General features: G+C 60.5%; 3 protein-coding genes across 14 annotated transcripts in view; 1 reads left to right on the top strand and 2 right to left on the bottom strand.

Annotated features, from left to right (window-relative positions):
- MAPK8IP1 (mitogen-activated protein kinase 8 interacting protein 1) overlaps nucleotides 1-8,485 on the top strand; it is a 20,213-nt gene extending 11,728 nt beyond the window's left edge. For both annotated transcript variants that reach the window (XM_004264042.3, XM_033411297.2), the window contains exons 2-12: nucleotides 235-340; nucleotides 2,333-2,668; nucleotides 4,198-4,279; nucleotides 4,582-5,394; nucleotides 5,561-5,636; nucleotides 6,200-6,372; nucleotides 6,590-6,699; nucleotides 6,802-6,918; nucleotides 7,013-7,083; nucleotides 7,203-7,301; nucleotides 7,664-8,485. In XM_004264042.3, coding sequence (XP_004264090.2) covers nucleotides 235-340; nucleotides 2,333-2,668; nucleotides 4,198-4,279; nucleotides 4,582-5,394; nucleotides 5,561-5,636; nucleotides 6,200-6,372; nucleotides 6,590-6,699; nucleotides 6,802-6,918; nucleotides 7,013-7,083; nucleotides 7,203-7,301; nucleotides 7,664-7,736 — 2,056 coding nt within the window. In that variant the 3' untranslated portion in view covers nucleotides 7,737-8,485. The remainder of the gene's footprint in view (nucleotides 1-234; nucleotides 341-2,332; nucleotides 2,669-4,197; nucleotides 4,280-4,581; nucleotides 5,395-5,560; nucleotides 5,637-6,199; nucleotides 6,373-6,589; nucleotides 6,700-6,801; nucleotides 6,919-7,012; nucleotides 7,084-7,202; nucleotides 7,302-7,663) is intronic.
- Nucleotides 6,075-9,274, bottom strand: FREY1 (Frey regulator of sperm-oocyte fusion 1). Of its 3 annotated transcripts, XR_004478791.2 has the most exons (5): nucleotides 9,140-9,274; nucleotides 8,910-8,983; nucleotides 7,728-8,713; nucleotides 6,825-7,522; nucleotides 6,075-6,656 (listed from the first exon to the last, which is right to left on the bottom strand). XR_004478791.2 is itself a non-coding variant. In XM_004264423.4 (3 exons), the coding sequence occupies exons 1-3, from the start codon at nucleotides 9,247-9,249 to the stop codon at nucleotides 8,595-8,597; spliced, it is 303 nt and encodes a 100-aa protein (XP_004264471.2). In that variant the 5' UTR covers nucleotides 9,250-9,274; the 3' UTR covers nucleotides 6,075-8,594. The 3 variants fall into 3 exon arrangements, 1 of the variants encoding a protein (XP_004264471.2); XR_004478790.2 differs by having other exon boundaries at nucleotides 6,825-8,713; XM_004264423.4 differs by having other exon boundaries at nucleotides 6,075-8,713.
- On the bottom strand, nucleotides 8,663-18,413 carry PEX16 (peroxisomal biogenesis factor 16). Of its 9 annotated transcripts, none has more exons than XM_049713211.1 (11): nucleotides 17,799-18,164; nucleotides 17,556-17,591; nucleotides 16,641-16,717; nucleotides 16,159-16,292; nucleotides 15,920-16,020; nucleotides 14,904-14,984; nucleotides 14,611-14,760; nucleotides 14,450-14,522; nucleotides 14,201-14,320; nucleotides 12,698-12,762; nucleotides 8,663-11,907 (listed from the first exon to the last, which is right to left on the bottom strand). In XM_049713211.1, exons 1-11 carry the CDS (start codon nucleotides 17,908-17,910, stop codon nucleotides 11,765-11,767), a joined length of 1,092 nt encoding a protein of 363 aa, XP_049569168.1. In that variant the 5' UTR covers nucleotides 17,911-18,164; the 3' UTR covers nucleotides 8,663-11,764. The 9 variants fall into 9 exon arrangements, with proteins under 9 accessions (XP_049569168.1, XP_049569165.1, XP_049569164.1 ...); XM_004264044.4 differs by lacking the exon at nucleotides 8,663-11,907 and adding an exon at nucleotides 12,036-12,192; XM_049713208.1 differs by having other exon boundaries at nucleotides 15,920-16,292.

The following is an 18,413-nucleotide window of genomic DNA, read 5'->3' as shown; positions in this document are numbered from 1 at the left end:
CCCTTCCACTGCCACCCTAGGAGGCCTGCCTTTTGACATGAGCCCCAAACTCTTGCCCTGCCTGTTCAGTACCCCTTGCACTGGCACAGGTAGACCCCAGGTCCCATCCTCTGGGGGTTGTGATCTGCCTTCGAGGGGCTGCCCCTTGGAAGAGGTACTAGGGAGGCATCAGGGGGCCTCGGCCCGCTGGCAGCAATCCCCTGAGTGGTAACTTTGGCTTCTTGTCCCCACCAGGCTCACCCATGACATCAGCCTGGAGGAGTTTGAGGATGAAGACCTCTCCGAGATCACCGATGAGTGCGGCATCAGCCTGCAGTGCAAAGACACCCTGTCCTTACGGGTAAGGGTGGGCTCCCTGAGTGGAGTGGCAGGATGGGTAGGGACAGGACTGAAGGTGTCCCCGTATCTAGAGGGGCTTTCAGGGTCTGTGTGGCACCCTCATTAAATGCAATAACATGCAGGAAACATCCAGTACAATGCTTGGCACATCTTGAGTGCTCAGATTCTTAATTTATTATTTATTTATTTATTTTGCCAGGGGCTAAGGCAGGAGATAGCTCCTTCGACTGCCCACAAGAAGGGAGAGAGCAGGAAGTCTTGAGGCCTAGGACAGCAGCAGTTAGGGCCAGAATTAAGGGAAGCCTCAGGACTACCCTAAATCCTTTCCAAAGCTGCCTTGGCAGAGGGCCTGAGGCAGAGCAGGGTGGAGTCTGGTGGAATCTGCAGTGCTTTGGGGCAGGAAAAAAGAGCCAGGGCACTCCCTTGGCTACCATTGCACCAAACACACCACACAGCCTCGAAGACCCTCTCTGGCCCACCGTCCTAAAGGTCCCTCTAGAAGGTTAATCCAGCAGTGCTGCTGCTTTGGGCCCCATGGCTTTGTCATAGGACAGATGGCTCTCTCGGCTCCCAAAGTTCTGACTCCTGCCAGGAGGTCCCCGGCATCCGGAGAGACTGAGTCAGATAAGGATCCCCCTATGTCTTTTTTCTTTTTTTAATTGGAGTATGATTGCTTTACAGTGTTGTGTTAGTTTCTGCTGTGAAATGAAGTGAATCGGCTATATGTATGCCTATATCCCCTCCCGCTTGGGCCTCCCTCCCACCCCCCCACCCCCCACCCCCCCCCAGGAAGAAGGGGCTGCTAGCCAGGAGACGGAAGGCAAGTGCGGAGCTAGGTTGCAGAGCCCAGAGCTTCTCTCAGCCCCCGGAGGGTGGGTAGCCGAAGTAGACATGGTGTTGGGAGAATGGTTAGCAAAGGAGAGCTGCCGTGTGAGCTGGGATGGGGTGCCTCTGTGTTGATCTCCTTTTGCCCCCAGAGATTCTGTAAGTTCTGCCAGGCAAGAGGAAACCAAGGGGTGGGGCTAACCCTCCACTACCCTGTACTCCAACCCGCCACCCTCTGGCCAGGCCAGGAAGCGCTGGAGGCAGAGGCCACTGATTCTGGACTAACATAGCTTCTCGACTCCCACTTGCACAAGCAGAGCCTTGGAGAGGGTGGTCCTTGCAACGAGCAGGACCCTGAGGCAGTACTAGCTCGGGGCGTACCCTGTGGGGCCTTAGACAAGCTCCAGGGGGCCATCAAGTACTCTTGCCAGTGAGTCCTCACCTCTCAGGGAAGCGGGGAGACAGTTAACTGGTGGGGGAATTGGAGAGTCAGAGGATCTGTCCAAGGTGCCAGGGAGTTAATGGTAGAGCTGGAACTAGAACGGGGCTCTGAACGGGGTTCTCAAAGTTAGGCTGGCCTGAGAGAAGGCAGGTTGGAGGGGCCTCAGCCTGAGGACCGAGGAAGGTGGGGATGCAACTGCCTCGTCCAGGTGCCTGCCACTTGCTCCTCCCCCTCAGCATCCCTCTTCCAGTCGCGCTCAGGTCCTCCTGTCTGCACTGAGGCCCTCCTGGCTGAGACTGTTTCCTCAGTTTTCCTCCCTGACCCCTTCAAAACCCCGTCCCCATCCCTTGTGGGGCCCGAACTCCTCGGCGACCCTGCGTCCCCATGGCAACAGCGGTGACCTCACTCTGGGCTCGGCTTACTACCCGGGTGAGGTCACTGGCCGTTGCCAAGGGAACGGGAGGGTGCCAAGAGTCGGGAAGGGGGGACCGTGGGGAGGGGAGAAGTGTGGACTGCAAAAGGCGCCGCCTGACGTGGGGAGGAGGCGGCCTCGCGCATTCTCGAAGGCGCGGGAGGGCACGGTCCTCTCGCGGGGCTCCGGCTCCGTTCCCTCTGTCCCCCTCTTTGCGGCCGCGGAATGGACTCGCCCTCGTGAGGGGCGGTGCGCGGCGGCCTTGGCCCTGCCCCTTCCCCGCCCCCTGACGCCCCTCTGTCCGCGCCGAGCAGCCCCCACGCGCCGGGCTGCTGTCTGGGGGCAGCGGCGGCGGCGGCGGCGGCGGCGGCGGCGGCGGCGGCGGCGGGGGGAGCCGGCTGCAGGCCGAGATGCTGCAGATGGACCTGATCGACGCGGCGGGGGACACTCCTGGCGCTGAGGACGACGAAGAGGAGGACGAGGAGGAGCGTGCGGCGCGGCGGCCGGTAGCGGGCCCGCCTGAGGCGGAGCCCCACCAGGAGACGGCGCCCCGCGGCCAGGGTCAGGGCCAGGGCCCGGGCGGCGGGGATACGTACCGGCCCAAGCGGCCCACCACGCTCAACCTCTTCCCGCAGGTGCCGCGGTCTCAGGTGAGGAGCCAGCGGCTTGGGGGCGGGGCTTAGGGAGCCCCGGGAGGTCTTCGGGGCGCCGGCCGTCTCAGGGTCCAGGCCCGGACGGGCCGGGGAGCAGGAGGGGCTGTGGAAGAGTCGCTTGCCAGTCCGGAGGAGGGAGAAGTCTCGGGCCTGCTGACACCTTCCGTAGCTTCTCACGGGGGAGGTCCCTGGGGAGGTGGTCGCTGAGGGCAAGTAGAGTCTGTCCTAAGGGAGAGGGGCCGAGCGGGGCTGGCTGGGTTTGAAGCCTTGAGAGGAGAGGCTGAAGGAATGAAAGGGCTGAGAGGGGCAGTGGAAGGATGCGGGTGAAGAGAGAAGTAGGGAAGTAAGAGAACAGGGCTTTGAGGGCGTGCAAGGGTATGGGGTTCCCGGTGAAGGTGGGTCAGAAGCGGGGCCTGAAGAAAAAGGCATGTGAAGTGGTCAGTTTGGGGGAAAGTCATGGGAAATTGTGAAGAGCTGGGGATGGTTTGAAATGTGGGCAGCTGGGGATTCCCAAGAAGGCAGGGAAGAGAAATGGGAGGTGGAGCTGCTTGGCTGGGTTGGGGGCCTAGGGCCCCTGGACTGGGTGGCTGGATGCCAAGGAGGGTTGAATAGGGTTGGGGAGAGCCGGCCGGGCCCATTGTCTTCCAGGCCCAGTCTGGAGAGGTACAGAGGAGCGGCTCAGGGAGCTGGGCCTGCTGGTGGAGGGTGCAGGGGCTGCAGGGAAAGGATTGGTCCCTTTCCCAGGATCCTCTCGGGTGGGTTTTGGCAGCCAGACTCATGCATGCGAGAGCCTGTGAGGGTGTCCTCAGGGGAGGGGGCTAAGTTGTGTGCAGGGGACCTTGTATGTAGGCATCGTGGAGAGGGGTCCCAGGGGGCTGAGAATGTGGGGTGGGTGGCCCCGAGATCCAGGAAGGAGGCTTCTGACAACTACATCTGTCACTCCTCTGTCACGTGCTCTTGGGGGGGTGGGGAAACCATGTTCTGGATTCGTAGTTTGTATGATTCATCCCAGTCCCCCAAGCCAGGGGAGCTGCTGGGGAGCGCCTTCCTCCTGGCTCTCCTAGAATGTCCCTGCCCCTTCCCTAGGCCATAGGTTCCTGAGCTCCAGGGGAGTTGGGCTGGAAGTGGGCATCTTCCTTGTAAACCCTGCGTGTCTGAGACTGGCGGTCTGGCTCTGTCCCTGGATGGCTCTTGCTTCTCCCCGCCCCTCCCCCCACTCACCACCATTCACATTGGCCATCACCACCTTTGTTGAGGCTGATGAGAGCATCCCCCTGAGGGTTGGCCAGCTTCCCTGAGCCAAGGGGGTGGTCTGTCTCGCACCAATAGCCCTGGCTGGGAGGGCTGTGACTTGCCACCCCTTCTGCCTGCTCCAGAGGGTTGGGGGTGAGGCCCTTGGCAAGTATTAAGGGGTGGGGGGAGCAGCAAATGGCCTAGGGATGGCCTGATGGGGGCAGGGCCAGGGCCTCCCTGTGCCGGGCACTGTTGAGCGCTGCTGTCACAAGGGCCTTTTGTTCCCTGCACAGGACACACTGAATAATAATTCCCTGGGCAAGAAGCACAGTTGGCAGGATCGGGTGTCGAGATCATCCTCACCACTGAAGACAGGTAAGTCGTGACCATTTCCCTTACCTGGACCTCCACGTGCCCTCAGTCCCCACTGCAGAGAGCAAACCAGCAGTCTCCAGCCTGCTGGGTAGAGGTGAACTGCCGGTCCCACAGGTCTGAGCAGGCCCAGCCGCTGTCGGCTGTGGCTGGCGTGAGAGGACTGGCCTCAGAGCCTGCCACAGGCCTACTGCCCCGGAGGCTCTATCTTGGTGTCTGTGTCCACATGCTGAGTGGAGGGAGCAGGTAGCCTCGGAGTCAGGGGCGAGGCACCTGCCTTCAGCACTGCCCTGCCTGCTCTCCAGGGGAGCAGACGCCTCCACATGAGCACATCTGCCTGAGCGATGAGCTGCCGCCCCCAAGCAGCCCCGCCCCCACCAAGGACCGAGGCACCTCCACCGACAGCCCTTGCCGCCGAAGTGCTGCCACCCAGATGGCACCTCCCGGCGGCCCCCCTGCTGCTCCACCGGCTGGCCGGGGCCATTCGCATCGAGACCGCATCCACTACCAGGCGGACGTGCGGCTGGAGGCCACCGAGGAGATCTACCTGACACCAGTGCAGAGGCCCCCAGACCCTGCAGAGCCCAACTCCGCCTTCCTGCCGCCAGCTGAGAGCCGGATGTCGGTCAGCTCCGACCCAGACCCTGCCGCTTACCCGGCAACTGCAGGGCGGCCACACCCCTCCATCAGCGAGGAGGACGAGGGCTTCGACTGCTTGTCGTCCCCGGAGCGGGCCGAGCTGCCAGGTGGAGGGTGGCGGGGGAGCCTGGGCGAGCCGCCGCCGCCTCCACGGGCCTCGTTGAGCTCGGACACCAGCGCCCTGTCCTACGACTCGGTCAAGTATACGCTGGTGGTGGATGAGCACGCACAGCTGGAGCTGGTGAGCCTGCGGCCATGCTTCGGCGACTACAGCGACGAGAGCGACTCGGCCACCGTCTACGACAACTGCGCCTCTGCCTCCTCCCCCTACGAGTCGGCCATTGGGGAGGAGTACGAGGAGGCCCCCCGGCCTCGGCCCCCCGCCTGCCTCTCTGAGGACTCCACGCCCGATGAACCCGACGTCCACTTCTCCAAGAAGTTCCTGAACGTCTTCATGAGTGGCCGCTCTCGCTCCTCCAGTAAGTCGGCAGCAGGGAGCCGTGTGGGGACCGGGGTGAGGGTGTCCCCGGGAGGTGGCCTCAGGTCCATCTGGTTCAATGCGTTAGGACCGAGCGCTCTACCTGCCCCGCGAGCCTCAGCCGGAGCTGGGACCACCCTTTCCTAGCCCACCCCCCTCATCTACAGGTGCGGAGTCCTTCGGGCTCTTCTCCTGCGTCATCAACGGGGAGGAGCAGGAACAGAGCCATCGGGCCGTATTCCGGTAAGAGCCCCAGGGCCGGGCTGGCCAGGCAGCAGCTGCGGCCAAACCCTCCCTGCCTCTGCCGTCACCCCCTGGCCTAGACCCAGCCCCACCACTCAGCCCCAGGTGGACAGTGTCCACCCTCTAGGAACTCGGAGTTCAGGGACGGAGTGGATGATTTCGGAGCAATGTGTTGTGCTGCCCAGAGCCCAGGACTGAGCACCTAATCTGGCCGGGGCAGGAGCCCAGGAGGGTGCCCAACAGAGACACCTGACCACACACAAAACCCACTACCCCTCACCCTCCTCCATGTGGAAATACTCGCTTCCTGTGACCTCTCAGAGTTTATCAGTGGCCCTGGTCACTTGCTCCCTGGGCTGCAAGTCCCTCCATGGCAGATGCATGTCTGATTGACCTTGGTCTCACCACCCCCACCCCCAGGGAGTGACAGGCACGTGGGACGCTGTGCAAACGTTTATTGAACCAGCGATGCCGACGCAACCCCCTGACCTCAGGGTGGGGAGTAGATGGCTGGCTGGAGGGGCCTGGGTGGTGAATTCCTCACAGGCCCTTGTTGGGGACAGGTTTGTGCCTCGACATGAAGACGAACTTGAGCTGGAAGTGGATGACCCTCTGCTGGTGGAGTTGCAGGCTGAGGACTACTGGTATGAGGCCTACAACATGCGCACGGGTGCCCGGGGCATCTTTCCTGCCTACTACGCCATCGAGGTCACCAAGGAGCCTGAACATATGGCAGGTAGTGTTCCTTCCCCCCACCTGGTGCCACTGGGTCCCCATTTGCTGCCGGGCGGACCTGTGCTTCAGATCTCAACCACCCAGGGAGGGGGCCGGGCAGTGGTGACTTCAGGTCCATTTCATAATCGAGAAAAGTGAGGCCCAGCCAAGTCGGGGCAGCCCTGGGTGGTGCATCCTCTGCTGGGTCTGCCACTCCTCACTCCACGCTTGCTTTCCAGCCCTGACCAAAAACAGCGACTGGGTGGACCAGTTCCGGGTGAAGTTCCTGGGCTCAGTCCAGGTTCCCTATCACAAGGGCAATGACGTCCTTTGTGCCGCTATGCAAAAGGTACCTGCTCCACTGGGAAGGGTGCCCACCCCCGGCCCGGTCCCCATCCTCTCCTGGGGAGAGGGCCACCCAGCACCTCATGTTCCCATCCCTCACCCACAGATTGCCACCACCCGCCGGCTCACCGTGCACTTTAACCCGCCCTCCAGCTGCGTCCTAGAGATCAGCGTGCGGGGCGTGAAGATAGGCGTCAAGGCTGACGACTCCCAGGAGGCCAAGGTGACTACCCCGGCCTGGCCCCGCTCTCCCGTCAGACCTCCAGCCTGTGCCCCTGCGGGCTGATGACCACCCTCTTCTCTCCTCCCTCCTGTAGGGGAATAAATGTAGCCACTTTTTCCAGTTAAAAAACATCTCTTTCTGCGGATACCATCCAAAGAACAACAAGTAAGAACACGACGGGGAAGAGGTCAAGGCGTGGGTGGTGGTTCAGGGCGTGGGTCCACGTGTGTGCCTGAGGGTTCTGAGCCCCCGTCCCGCCTAGACTGACTGCTGTCCTCCCACAGGTATTTTGGGTTCATCACCAAGCACCCTGCCGACCACCGGTTCGCCTGCCATGTCTTTGTGTCTGAAGAATCCACCAAAGCCCTGGCAGAATCCGTGGGGTATGTGTATGTGTATCCTGCCAAGCACCCAGCCCTGTAGCCAGCCCCGGTCTCAGGCCCCGAACACGTTCCTCATGCTTGGCAGCATCCCTCAGTCCTCCCCGGCACTCGGCATGGCGTCCTTGGGTCACACAGGCCTGGAGAGAGGGCTGGGTGGTCTTGAGGTCCAAACTTCTTGGTTGCTGGGCCCTTTCTTCAGTTGAAATCTCACTCAGGAAACACTGTGTGCAAAGAACAGAGCTGAGCAGCTCTGGCTAGGGGAGGCACAGCCCCATCCGGGTACCCCGAGGCTCCAGTGTGAAAACCCTGGGTCGAGGTCCTGTTCCTCCCCAGTCATTCTGGTGTGTCTGCCTGCCTCCTAGGAGAGCGTTCCAGCAGTTCTACAAGCAGTTCGTGGAGTACACCTGCCCCACAGAAGATATCTACCTGGAGTAGCAGCGCTGCCTCGCCCTCTGCATCCCCTGGGCCCTGGGGCCAGCGCCAGGACGGCTGGCTGCTGACAGGACATGGCACTGCTTGAGGAGGGGCACCTGCCACTACCAGAGGATGGGGAAGCGGGGGGCTGTTGGCCGAGGGTGGGGGAGGGTGGGGGTTATGGGGAGAGGCAAATGCAGTTTATCGTAATATATGGGATCAGATTCATCTATGGAGGACGGAGCGGGCTGCCCAGGGATTGGGAGGGAGTGGGGCTGGGGGGGTGGTGTTAAGCCTCTGGCCAGGAAGGGTGCCCATCCTCGGAGCAGAGGGTTCTGTCTCATCTTGGGCCTCCCTCACTTTCCCTGCCAGGGCCTCCAGGCCTCTACAAAGCTCACGCCACCTGTGAGTGCCCACCCCACCCCCGCCCCCAGCTCCCGAAGGGCCCTGAGCTCAGGCTGAGCCCAGCCACCTCCCAAGGGCTTTGCAGCAAGGAAAACGGCAGCAGGCAGGGGTGCAGTCCCTGTCCCCAGCCCTGTCACTTGTGTGGCCTCTGGGTGGCTCCTACCATCACCGGCATGCCGGCCCCTGGCAGGGGTGCGGCCTCACAGGGAGGGAGAGCGCCGCAGGGGGCCCCACCCCAGGAGGAAAAGGAGGCTTCCGCCCCCGCCTGGGCCCGCCAGGCCCCTTGGCTGCTTCGGCGGTAGCCCCATCTCGGTCCTGTTATGCTGGCCACAACTATTAAAGTGCCATTTCCTGTTGGGACCGCAGTGGGTCTCATCTGCTTGTCTACTTGGACCCGCTCCCTTGCCCGGTTCCTTTCCATCCCGGGAAAGCCCAAGCCGTTGCTGCACAGAATAGCTTTATGAGGGGTTCCTGTCACAGGTGCGCGTCATAATACTCGGCCACGTCCGGCCCGGCCCGCTTGCGCTGCTGGGCCCGGGAGAGAAGGGGTCGAGGCCGTCGTGGCCATGGGTGCTTGGGTCGCACCCCATAGTCTAAGGAGAGAGAAGAGGGTATGAGTGGGAGGGAGAATCTGTTCTGCGTCCACTGAAGACGTCCCCAGGCAGATGCCGTTTGGGACGAGAAGGCCCTCAGGCTGGACCTGGGCGCCCTCCCCTAGGGCATCTCTCCCCCACCAGGTAGGGCTGGGGGCAGAGGAGGGGAAGGGGTAGGGGAAGGAGGAGATACTACCGTCCACCAGGCCAGAAAGTGGCTCCAAGAGTTCCAGGGGAGCTGAAAATTCCTCAGGAACAGATCGCTGGGGCCTGTGGGAGATGTGGGGTGCTCAGCCCAGGCCCCAAAGGCAAACCACCGCCTCCCAGCAAAGGGGGAAACGGGCCAGGGTGGGGCCGCACTGCAGAGTCCCCACCTTCCAGGCCCCTGGCCCTGTCGAGCCCTGACCCCGTGTCCCCAGGAGTTACCTTAGCGCCTCGGGGCAGAGGAGTGCAGCCGCCAGGATGAGGCTGAGGAAGCGGCGGCTCAGCGCGGCCCTGGGGTACAGAGCCCCCAGCATGGCGAGAACGAGAACCATCTTCGACTGGGGTCCCTGCTCCAGGCTTCTGCCCGCCCCTCCCCCGGCAGGACAGAACTTGCTGCCAACTCCCAGGGCCACCTCACAAAGGGCGCGCGTTCCGGGGCTCCGCGTCAGCACCAGCGCCGGGGCTAGGCTGGAAACCTCCACGCTGAGGTTGGTTGGTTGATTTTACTGAGGCTATGGACCCGCAGGGGCCACACCACACCGTGTTGCTGCCATCACTGGTTACGGGCACAGGTCTCAGTTCGGACCCTGACCTCGCCTCTTGCTAGGCGGACACATCACTTCATCTCTGTGGACCTCGGCTCCCTCACCTGTGAGGCAAGGTACACACGTGTACCTAGGGACTGGCACACAGGAGGCCCTGAGCAGAGGTCACAGTCACCGAACCCTCACACCTGGAGTCCCCACCGCTCCCACTCAGCCTCATCCCCTCCTCCCGCCCCCACCACCGCCCCACCTCTCCCTCCCGTGCCTCCGCGATCCCAGGAAGGTCCTGCCAGCTAGCGGGCCCAGAGCAGGCGACTGAGCAGAGCCTGCTCTGAGGGCCTTCCCCACGCCGCTCCCCGCAGCTTAGAAGAGCCTGGCCCCAGGACGCCACAGGCCCTGCCACCACCCCTGAGGCTGACAGGGATTTCAGGTTAGGTGGCAAAGCCTGGGACCTGGTCCCCTCGAGCATAAGCTTCCCGAGGGCAGGGACTACAGGAAGCCCAGTACTTGACACCCAGTGGGTGCTCAGTAAACACTTGTTGAATGAATAAATGCAGCGTGACGGTAGGCTGGAGACCGAGTCTCTTCACAGGCCTGCAGCAAGGCCGTGCGGCCCTCTGGTTCCTGCCCAGCCCCCATTCACACGGTGTGGACCTGGCTCACGTTCAAAGCCGCACACTGACTTCCCACTGACCACCTCTCTTTCTGTGTCCTGGACACGGCTGGCTCCCACAAGCCTGCTCAGCATCCTCTGTCCCCACCAAGGTTCTCTCCACACCCCCCACCCCCCGACCCGGCCAGGGACCACAAGTTCCAGACGCTCTGGCTCTGCCTAACTCCAAACCCCTCATTTCCTTGCCTCCGAGACGCCCCCCTCTTCCTCTCTATCCACAACCAGTCCCCATGGCCTGGCTAGGTTACACCAAAACCCCTCTCCCTCCTGCCATTGTCTTCATTCAGCCCCATCCACTGTGGCAGGTCTCCAGCCACAGCGTCCTGCTCCATTTTCCACCCCTACTCACGGGCCACCCTGCACACCACCAGTGCTGAGATGAGTTTTGAAACAGGTCCCCTCCCCACCGCCTCCTAAAGGCAGGTCCGAGTTTCTTGCCTGGTATTCGACAACCCAGTGGATTTGGCCCTGACCTCCCCCTCCAACCTCATCCCCTTGGCTCCCACCGACTCCCCTCCGCTCCAGCAGGGGCTTCACCCCACTGCAACACTACACATGCTGTTTCTGCACACGCAGCCTCTGCTCCCCGTCTGCCCAGTGCCCAACAGATGAAGTTTTACCAGTTTAAAAGCCTGCTTAAATGGAGGGTTCCCTGACCAGCATCCCCTCCGGCTGGTCCCAGCGGGCAGGCAGCCCCACTTGCACGGCTCCAATCTGACCACTTTCCCTGCACGCTTCCACCTACTGCAATAACCCAGGGCACTGATGCGTCCACACATCTGTCTCCCCTATCGTCAAGAGTGAGGGCAAGAGCTGGGCCTGACTCATTTCTGACCGCACATCACAAGGCACAGAGCCCACTACACGGCAAGTGCCCAGCAACGCCTGCTAGGCAACCCAAGGTCACGGGTCTCGAGTGATGACCGCCTGAAGGCTCAGTACCTTCATCCCCGAGCCAGGACCTGAGTGGGGCTTCTCAAGAGGCACTTGGGGAAAGCAGTCAGGGAAGGGCCGGCCCCTCCCGGGATGGAGCTGAGGCAGAGCCAACACAGTGCAGATGGAGCCCTCTTAGAACCTAAGTGGCTACCCGTCTGGCTAGAAACTCGAGCAGGAGCATGTGGTCTGCTCACAGCACAAAGGCAGCAAAGGCCAAGGAAGGGGGAAGACCAGGCAGGAAGAGCAGCTGCACCATCCAAACCCCTCTACCATCCCCAGCAGCGTGCATGGCTCCACGCAGGCCCGGCCACCAGGGAAAACATGGGGGAGACCCCAGCTCATACCGCGTGAACCTGCACCCGGCTTTCCCCGGAGCCTCTCAGGCTCCCATCCCTGCCAACCTTACCACCGCCCCGGTGTCAGCCCCAATGCTGGCTGGTGCCCGACGCTCCTTTCCCACAGCAGAACAGCCTTTTGCTCTCAAGCAGGAGTTCAGGACTTGAGGTGCCGCTCTGCACTGCGCCGGGCCCACCATCACCAGGCTCCACCACGGAGCGGCTGGCAGGCAACAGGCCCCGGCAGGGGGAGGGGCAGACAGAGGCTCCGGCCAGAAGACACAGGGGCAGCTGTCATCCACTGTCTAGGTTCAGCCTTGTTTGTCGTCAATAGGGACCGGTGAGAGAGAAGCAGCGTTCACTCCCGCAGCTGCGGTGGCAGGCAGGTTCCCATGCTCGGTGAGGTGAAACGCCAGCTTTCTGTGGCTGGAGGAGCCCAGGTCCCAGTCCTAGCGGTGGCTTCCCAGCTCAGTGACAAGGTGCAGGCTTGTGTCTCCATCACTGGAGGATGCAAAGTCAAAAGGGTATTAGGGGAGCTCTAGTGGTGACCAGGGCTGTGTGCAGAGCCTGGCCAGGGTGGGAGCGCCAGGCACCCTGGGCGGTGGGCACGGAAAGGTCACAGGCTTGGACACTGCCAGAGTCAGTTTTATTAGGGCAGAGGGGACCAGGGGACTGAAGGGTTGAGGCACCCCCTGCCCTTCCCCACACCCCAATTGTGGAATGTCTGTCAGCCCCAACTGTAGAAATAAATTTTCTGCCAGGTAGGCAAGTAATCCATGAGTGGCCCTGCAATGACAGAGAGAGGAACAAATTCAGGGCTGAGGGCCAGACTCCAACCTGGCTCTGCTCTACCCAGGGCCCTTCTGAGCCACTGCTGCCCCAATACAGCTGCTCCCATCCACATGGCAGGAGCCCCCAACTCTGCCACCTCCTCCCCCAGCATTGGCAGCGATATCTGTCCTCGTTTACAGACAAGGAGTTTCAGGCTCAGAGCAACCACACGGCTGTCCAGTTGTACATGCTGACGGCCCCAGTCCAGTGCCTCTCTGCTGCGGTGGGATCTCCAAACAGGCTTCTCCAGCAGGCTTCATTCCCGCCATACAGTCTCCACCCACAGAAGCCAGTCTCTTACCACTCGAGAAGCTGTCACCCACCCAACCTGACCTCCCGGGCTCCCTCTCCCAACTGTGCCAAGAATCATATTACAAGGAGACAAAGAGAAAACAGAGTGATGGGCCACAAGTGAGATCTGACACACTCAATAATCATCACATCTCCGCCCCATGCTTACTTGTGACCAGGCCAATGCCTGGGACATGGTCTGCCAGCAGCTGGAGCAAAAAGAGGATCTTGGCCCTGCAAGAAAGGAGCAGGTTGAGTAGACGGTATGGGTCCCTGCAAATGCAGGTGCTAAGAAGCCTCCACTGACTACCTGACTGAAGGCAGTGCCTCTCCGAAGACAGAAAGTCACTCTGTGGATCAAGGACATCCTCCAGGACAGAAGGACAAGACCTCTGGTCCTGCCGTCCCCCAGCCACATGCCTGGAAAGCTCACACCTCAGCCCACAACTGGAAAGCAGCTGGGCTCTAGACACTATGTTGTGTGACAATAAAAAAAGCGGAAGGAAGATGCTCTCTTCCCAGCCTACACCCCAGAGGCCCCTCAGCATCCTGCTCCCTGTTCTCTGGGGAAACAAGAAATTTCTCTGACGGGTTTCTGGACCACCCTTCTCAGTCCGGGCCACTGCCCTAAGGGTGCTGGACTGGCAAGGTCAGCAGGAGACCGAGCCAAACTGGAGGTCTGCAGCCTGGGAAGCCACCTCTGCCATTACCATCTCCCAACCCCTCAGTTTAATGAGATACTGGGGCTATAATGTTTCCTCTGTAGAGTGCAAGCAATCTGTAGGGGGGAGGTCATATGATCCAAATAAGTCTCCAGAATGTTTCCTCTAGAGTATGGAAGAGGATTTGGCTTTAGTACCTTATGAGCTTTTAAACTTACCTGAAAATAGGAACTGCCAAGCAGTTACTTTCACTCAGGTGGTTATTAAACATGACCTAAGCTTACTTTCTATTGTCTTACAAAGTAAACAGAGGTTGTACGGACAAAACGTTAAGTACAATTGCAACTGAACACTCCAGACTTTAAGCAGCATACTTGTTATGACCTGGACAGAGGGGGTCCCGGGAGCCTCCAGTCTGTCTCACAGCCCCAGTCGCTGTACAGGGACCCCTCGTCAAATCTCGGTCTGACCTCAGGAGAGGTCTTTGGGAGACTCGGCCCCAGCAGGCCTCTCTCTGTCTGGCTGCGGCTGGGAGCTCTGGACCCTCACAGGGGATGGAGTGAGGGCTGGGCAAGGCAGGGACGGGTCAGGAGAGTACACGGACGTGGAATCTGGCTCTGCCACTGGCTAGTGGTTCCGTTTCAGTTTCCCAACCTCTTTGAACCTCAAGTGTCTCCTGTGAGAAGTGGGGATAACTCCAACTATTTGAAAGGACGATGGGCAAGCGAGCCGAGGATGTACTGACAGAAAGTTCACGCCCATGACCCCAGTGGCCCTGCCCTCAGCGAGCTGCCTACCAACAACAGCTTAAGCTGCACCCAGGGGGGACGGCCCCGAGAAATCAGGGAGTGACCGCACCCGGGAACAGCACATAGTGGGTGCTCAGTGAACCCAGATCAGGGAAGGAGGGGGGAAGGGAAAGCGTGAACAGGGGTGGGGCACCGTGACCCACTTCCCTCCCCTCTGCTTCGCCGAGGTGGGCCCTGCCATTCTAGGGGCCGGATCCTTACTCGGAGAAGCGGTCGTAGAACGGGGAGCGCAGCAGGTAGTAGAGCAGCAAGATGGTCCGGCGCCGCAGCTCCAGCCGCTCCCTCCGGGTCAGGCCCTTCCTCTCGCTCAGGAGGCTCAGGCTGGGGGGAGCGGACAAGGTTAGGACCAGCAACAAGAGGAACAGGGACCCCTGCCTGCCCAGGTGAGGCCAGGCCTGCAGCACAAAGCCCGGCAGAGGGAATGGAGCCCCCAGGCAGGCCCAGGCTCACCTGGTCACATCCACGACACCAGACAGGAGCCAGGGTGTCCACGACCGCTGACCCCATAGGCCCAGGCTGAGCACTGACGGCCAAGGCGTCAAGGATGTCTCCAGCACGTGGCCCGCCCTGCCCACTCCCGTCTATCCCGCCCCACCCCAGGCCAAAGATACAGTGCAGCAGGGGCCGGGCAATATACAAGGACTCTGCGATGGTCTCCTGCAGCCCCAGCGGGGTGGGGGTGATGCTCAGCTCCTCGTGCTGCTGCTGCCGTCCCTCCCGCTGCTGGGGGGCTCCCCAGTGCCTCGAGTGCAGGGACGGAGCTAGAACACAAGGGCAGCAGATGAGCAGCCAGGCCCAAGCCGGGGCAGGGCAGGGGGAGGGCGGGCAGTGACAAAAGCCAGGCCCTCAGGCCCATGCTGACCTCAGCACCGAGGTGCCGCATCCGGCTACATCCTACACTTACTGTCCTGGAGAGTTCGCACCACTCGCTTTGACCGCTTCCCCACATATGACTGCTCCTGGCTGCCCGGGCTGCGGTCACCATCTAGAAGGAACAGACACAACGTCTTACTGTCAGAGGGACATGTTTGCAGCAGAGCCTGCAAAGAATGTGCGCGCAGTGAACGCCTGTGGGCTAAGGGAAGAATGGATACGCTTGTACTAGAGCAGAAGCTAAGTCAAGCAGACACTGTGGCTGGGAGCTGTCCACGGTGGGGAGCATTCTGCAGCCCTCCCCAGCCTGGGGAAAGGCCGGTAATCACCTTGGCAGACGAGCCAGCCAAGAACCAAGGCTTCCCAGGCTCTGGAACAAGGCAGGCAAGACCCTTGGTCTATGGGGACCACAGCACCAAAGTGGCCATATTGGCACTTCCCTGGCAGTCCAGTGGTTAAGACCCTGCACTTCCACTGCCAGGGTCGTGAGTCCAATCCCTGGTCAGGGAACTAAGATTCTGCATGCCGCGCTGCACGGCCACACAAAAGACAAAAAAACCGAAGGGCTGTATCTTCTCAGTGCTTTGCTTTCAACATGACCATGAAGAGAAGGAAAGAGAAACAAAGAACTGCCCCCACCCAAGGTCAGGAGAGTAAGGCCCAGAGACCAACAGATGATGGGCCCAAAGCCTTGAAGGGACAGATCTGCTGGGTACCCTGCCTCATGAGGCTGTGCTCTTGATACAGAACCAGGCCCAGAGACAAGACTGGCAAGACCCCTGCCTCCCACTGATGCTCTGTGCCCTCTTCTTGCAGCCCACAAAAAAGAATGAGGATTCTGACATCAAAAGTCCTGAGTTTAGGATCTAATCCTGCCTCTGACCTCATCATTCTTTTTCTTCTCTAAAATACAGGGTGATGAAAACAAATGAGTTGACGAGGAGAGATGTGCTCCACAAACGACAATGCCATATTCACGTTGGTCAGCTCTAAATCTACAGATCAGTCCCATGCCCCGTTTCACTCCAGAGCAGGGAAGCAGCTTACCCTGCGACTGTGCCTGGGCCTCCCTGTCCAGTGGAACGATGGGGGGTGAGGTCTGGAGACCAGCCTTGAACCAGATCAGCAGGAACATCCGCAGTACAGCCCTGGGTTGGGAGTACGGCGAGGCTGGCGTGGGGAGGTGGCTAGCCAGCCGGGGGTCAGGGCTGCTCTGCTGAACACCATCTGTACAGCTGGCCTCAGGTACCCCCACCCAGGGCTGGCCCCCCACATTCCCAACATACTTGGCCAGCTGGATGAGGGCAACGACGAGCCAACGTCCCACTTCGCCCCACACCTTGGCAGCCCCCATCTCCATGAACACCTCCACGCACTCCAGCACGCTCAGCCATGTCAGCAGCTTTTGCTGGGACAGGGACTGCAAGAACCCCAGGCCAATAGGTCAGGGGGCACCCCCCAGTTTCAGCCCCTCCCCCTAGAGGACGTCTCTGACAAGAAATGTGGATTTTCCTCCTTCCAAGACTAAGGGTGTAAGCCTGAGTTCTCCTGCTGGGAAAGGCTATCCTACCCTCTGACACCCAGTCTCTTCACCTGATAAGGGCACCTGAACACTTCACCTAGTGCGACGGCTTGAGGCTCAGACGGATGCAGCCTCATCTCCTAACTCTATGAGATCATAACATGTGCTACCCACAGGGGCTGGTGGTTACTAGTTTGTTCCCGAGCCCCCATGCTTCCCACCCTCAGGTCCTGGCACAATTCTTACCACAGGTAACTTTCTTCGAAGTTCCTTCCGCAGGATCCCGTCATTGAGCAGCACGAGCAGGTTGGAGGCAGAGTACACTGAGAGGTAGAGTATGGCCTTGAGAGGCTGGCTCTGTAGCCTCTACCCCCTCACCTTCTCCCTAGCGCGGCAGGGATCACCTGTCACCTGCTGTGCTCAGCCACCCCCACACTGTGGAAACCAACATGTCTCCCCACCCACTTCCTCAGAACTCCACACTCCCCAAAATGATCTCTCAGGTGGGCGGCTGGAACAAGAAAGGATGGTTTGATCTCTATGACAAAACAGCTACCGCCCTGCTGGATAGCACTGGTCATCCAGCTGCCCAGAAGTGCCCATCATGCTCCAGACAGACACAGATGTGCAGTCTCACCTCCTGGCCTTTGCTCTCTCTCTCTGCAGCCTGTCCCTGAAAGTTTGTTCCATCTCTACCTTTCAAAAGCTAGCTCACCCTTTCAGGACCTGTACCTCCTGTACTCACTGGGTGAACACCACTGAGGCAGTTACAGTCTGCGGAGTCTGGAATCTGGGAGATCTGGGTTTGAATCCTGGTTCTGGGACCTTCAGTGGCTGTTCCTTAACCTCATTTAAACTTCTGTCCCCTTAACTGGACAATAAGGACCACAGCAGTACCCACCTCACGTGACTGTAGAGAGGATTAAGTGAGCAAAAGCAGAAAGGGTGTTTCGCTCAGCCTCCTGACCAGTCAAGGTCCCCAAACACGTCTCTCAACTATGGAGACATACATGGAGAACCTAGAATAGTGGACGCTGTACCCTTGTCTGATTCAGTCACTGAACAGGATAAGCTAACGGGAAATCTGAAACGGGGTGGTCACCTCTCTGGGAAGCCCTCCCCCACCCTACCGCCCCCCACTCTCCCCAAAGGCCGGCTCACCCAGCTCTGACAGCTCGTGCGAATCTGCGAAACGACCTGGGGAGAAAGCACAGAAGGAGGCGTCGATGAGAGTATGCCTCACCACGCGGCTTCGGGTCCCTGGACGTTCCCGCCCTACGCCCTACGGGAACCTGGAAGGAACTTCTCAAACAGAGCTATCACTACCCTGACTCCGCAGGGAAGGGAGCCAGTGGGGTCAGAGGTCAGAGTCCCGAAGGGATTGGTCAATGGTTAGGGTGGCACCTGCCAGCAGGTAACTGAGGCCCCGCACTGCCGTCTCCAGCTGGGCCGTGGCAGCCGGGTGACGAGTCACGTACTCCTGGTAGAGGAGGCCCAGGAGCCGCAGCTTCTCCATCCTGCCCTCGGGACCGACAGACCCACGGACCTACAGCGCGACTGGCTACGGCGCCCTGCTTCCGGCGCACTCCTGCCCGCTTCCGGTCTTAGGCCCGCCTCTGCGTTGCTTAACTTCCGCGGGCCAGAAGAATGGTGACTTGAAGGGCCATTGAACGACTCTTCACCCCATTTCGTACATCACCCCCCACCAGGGTAGCGTTAACCAACTCCGGGCCTAATCTCGCCCTCCCTACTCCTTCAGGTCATTGGTTAACACACTCTGCGCTCCCGACCCCAACTGTCCGAACCGGCTCTTCCGCCTTCCGGGTTGGCTGTCCTTGCGCCTGCGCAGTTATAGCTCCAGGAACGCTTCCCGCGGCAGTCCGAACAGTTCATTCTAGAGTGGAGACCAAAAGCCTAAGGTCTTTCCAATAGAACGCCGACAGGCTCGAACGGGAGGACTGGATTTTCAAGAGCTGCGAGGTAGCGCGCAGAAAGGAGCCTCCGTCAGACTTGGGGAGG

The sequence above is a fragment of the Orcinus orca genome, chromosome 8 (genome assembly GCF_937001465.1).
Source record: "Orcinus orca chromosome 8, mOrcOrc1.1, whole genome shotgun sequence".
NCBI lineage: Eukaryota > Metazoa > Chordata > Mammalia > Artiodactyla > Delphinidae > Orcinus > Orcinus orca.
This window is presented reverse-complemented; position numbering and strand designations above follow the sequence as displayed.

Bases quoted from the DNA above. Each gene is read 5' to 3' on its own strand.
- FREY1 (XM_004264423.4), bottom strand. From the start codon at position 9,249: ATGGTTCTCGTTCTCGCCATGCTGGGGGCTCTGTACCCCAGGGCCGCG. The intron at 8,984-9,139 runs GTAACTCCTGGG...CATCTCCCACAG, and splicing joins CTCTGCCCCGAGGCGCTAAG to GCCCCAGCGATCTGTTCCTG. The intron at 8,714-8,909 runs GTAGTATCTCCT...CTCTCTCCTTAG, and splicing joins ACTTTCTGGCCTGGTGGACG to ACTATGGGGTGCGACCCAAG.
- PEX16 (XM_049713205.1), bottom strand. From the start codon at position 17,910: ATGGAGAAGCTGCGGCTCCTGGGCCTCCTCTACCAGGAGTACGTGACT. The intron at 12,763-14,200 runs GTAAGGATCCGG...CCTTTCTTGCAG, and splicing joins TTCTACGACCGCTTCTCCGA to GGCCAAGATCCTCTTTTTGC. The intron at 12,193-12,697 runs GTAAGCATGGGG...CTGTCATTGCAG, and splicing joins AGGCATTGGCCTGGTCACAA to GGCCACTCATGGATTACTTG.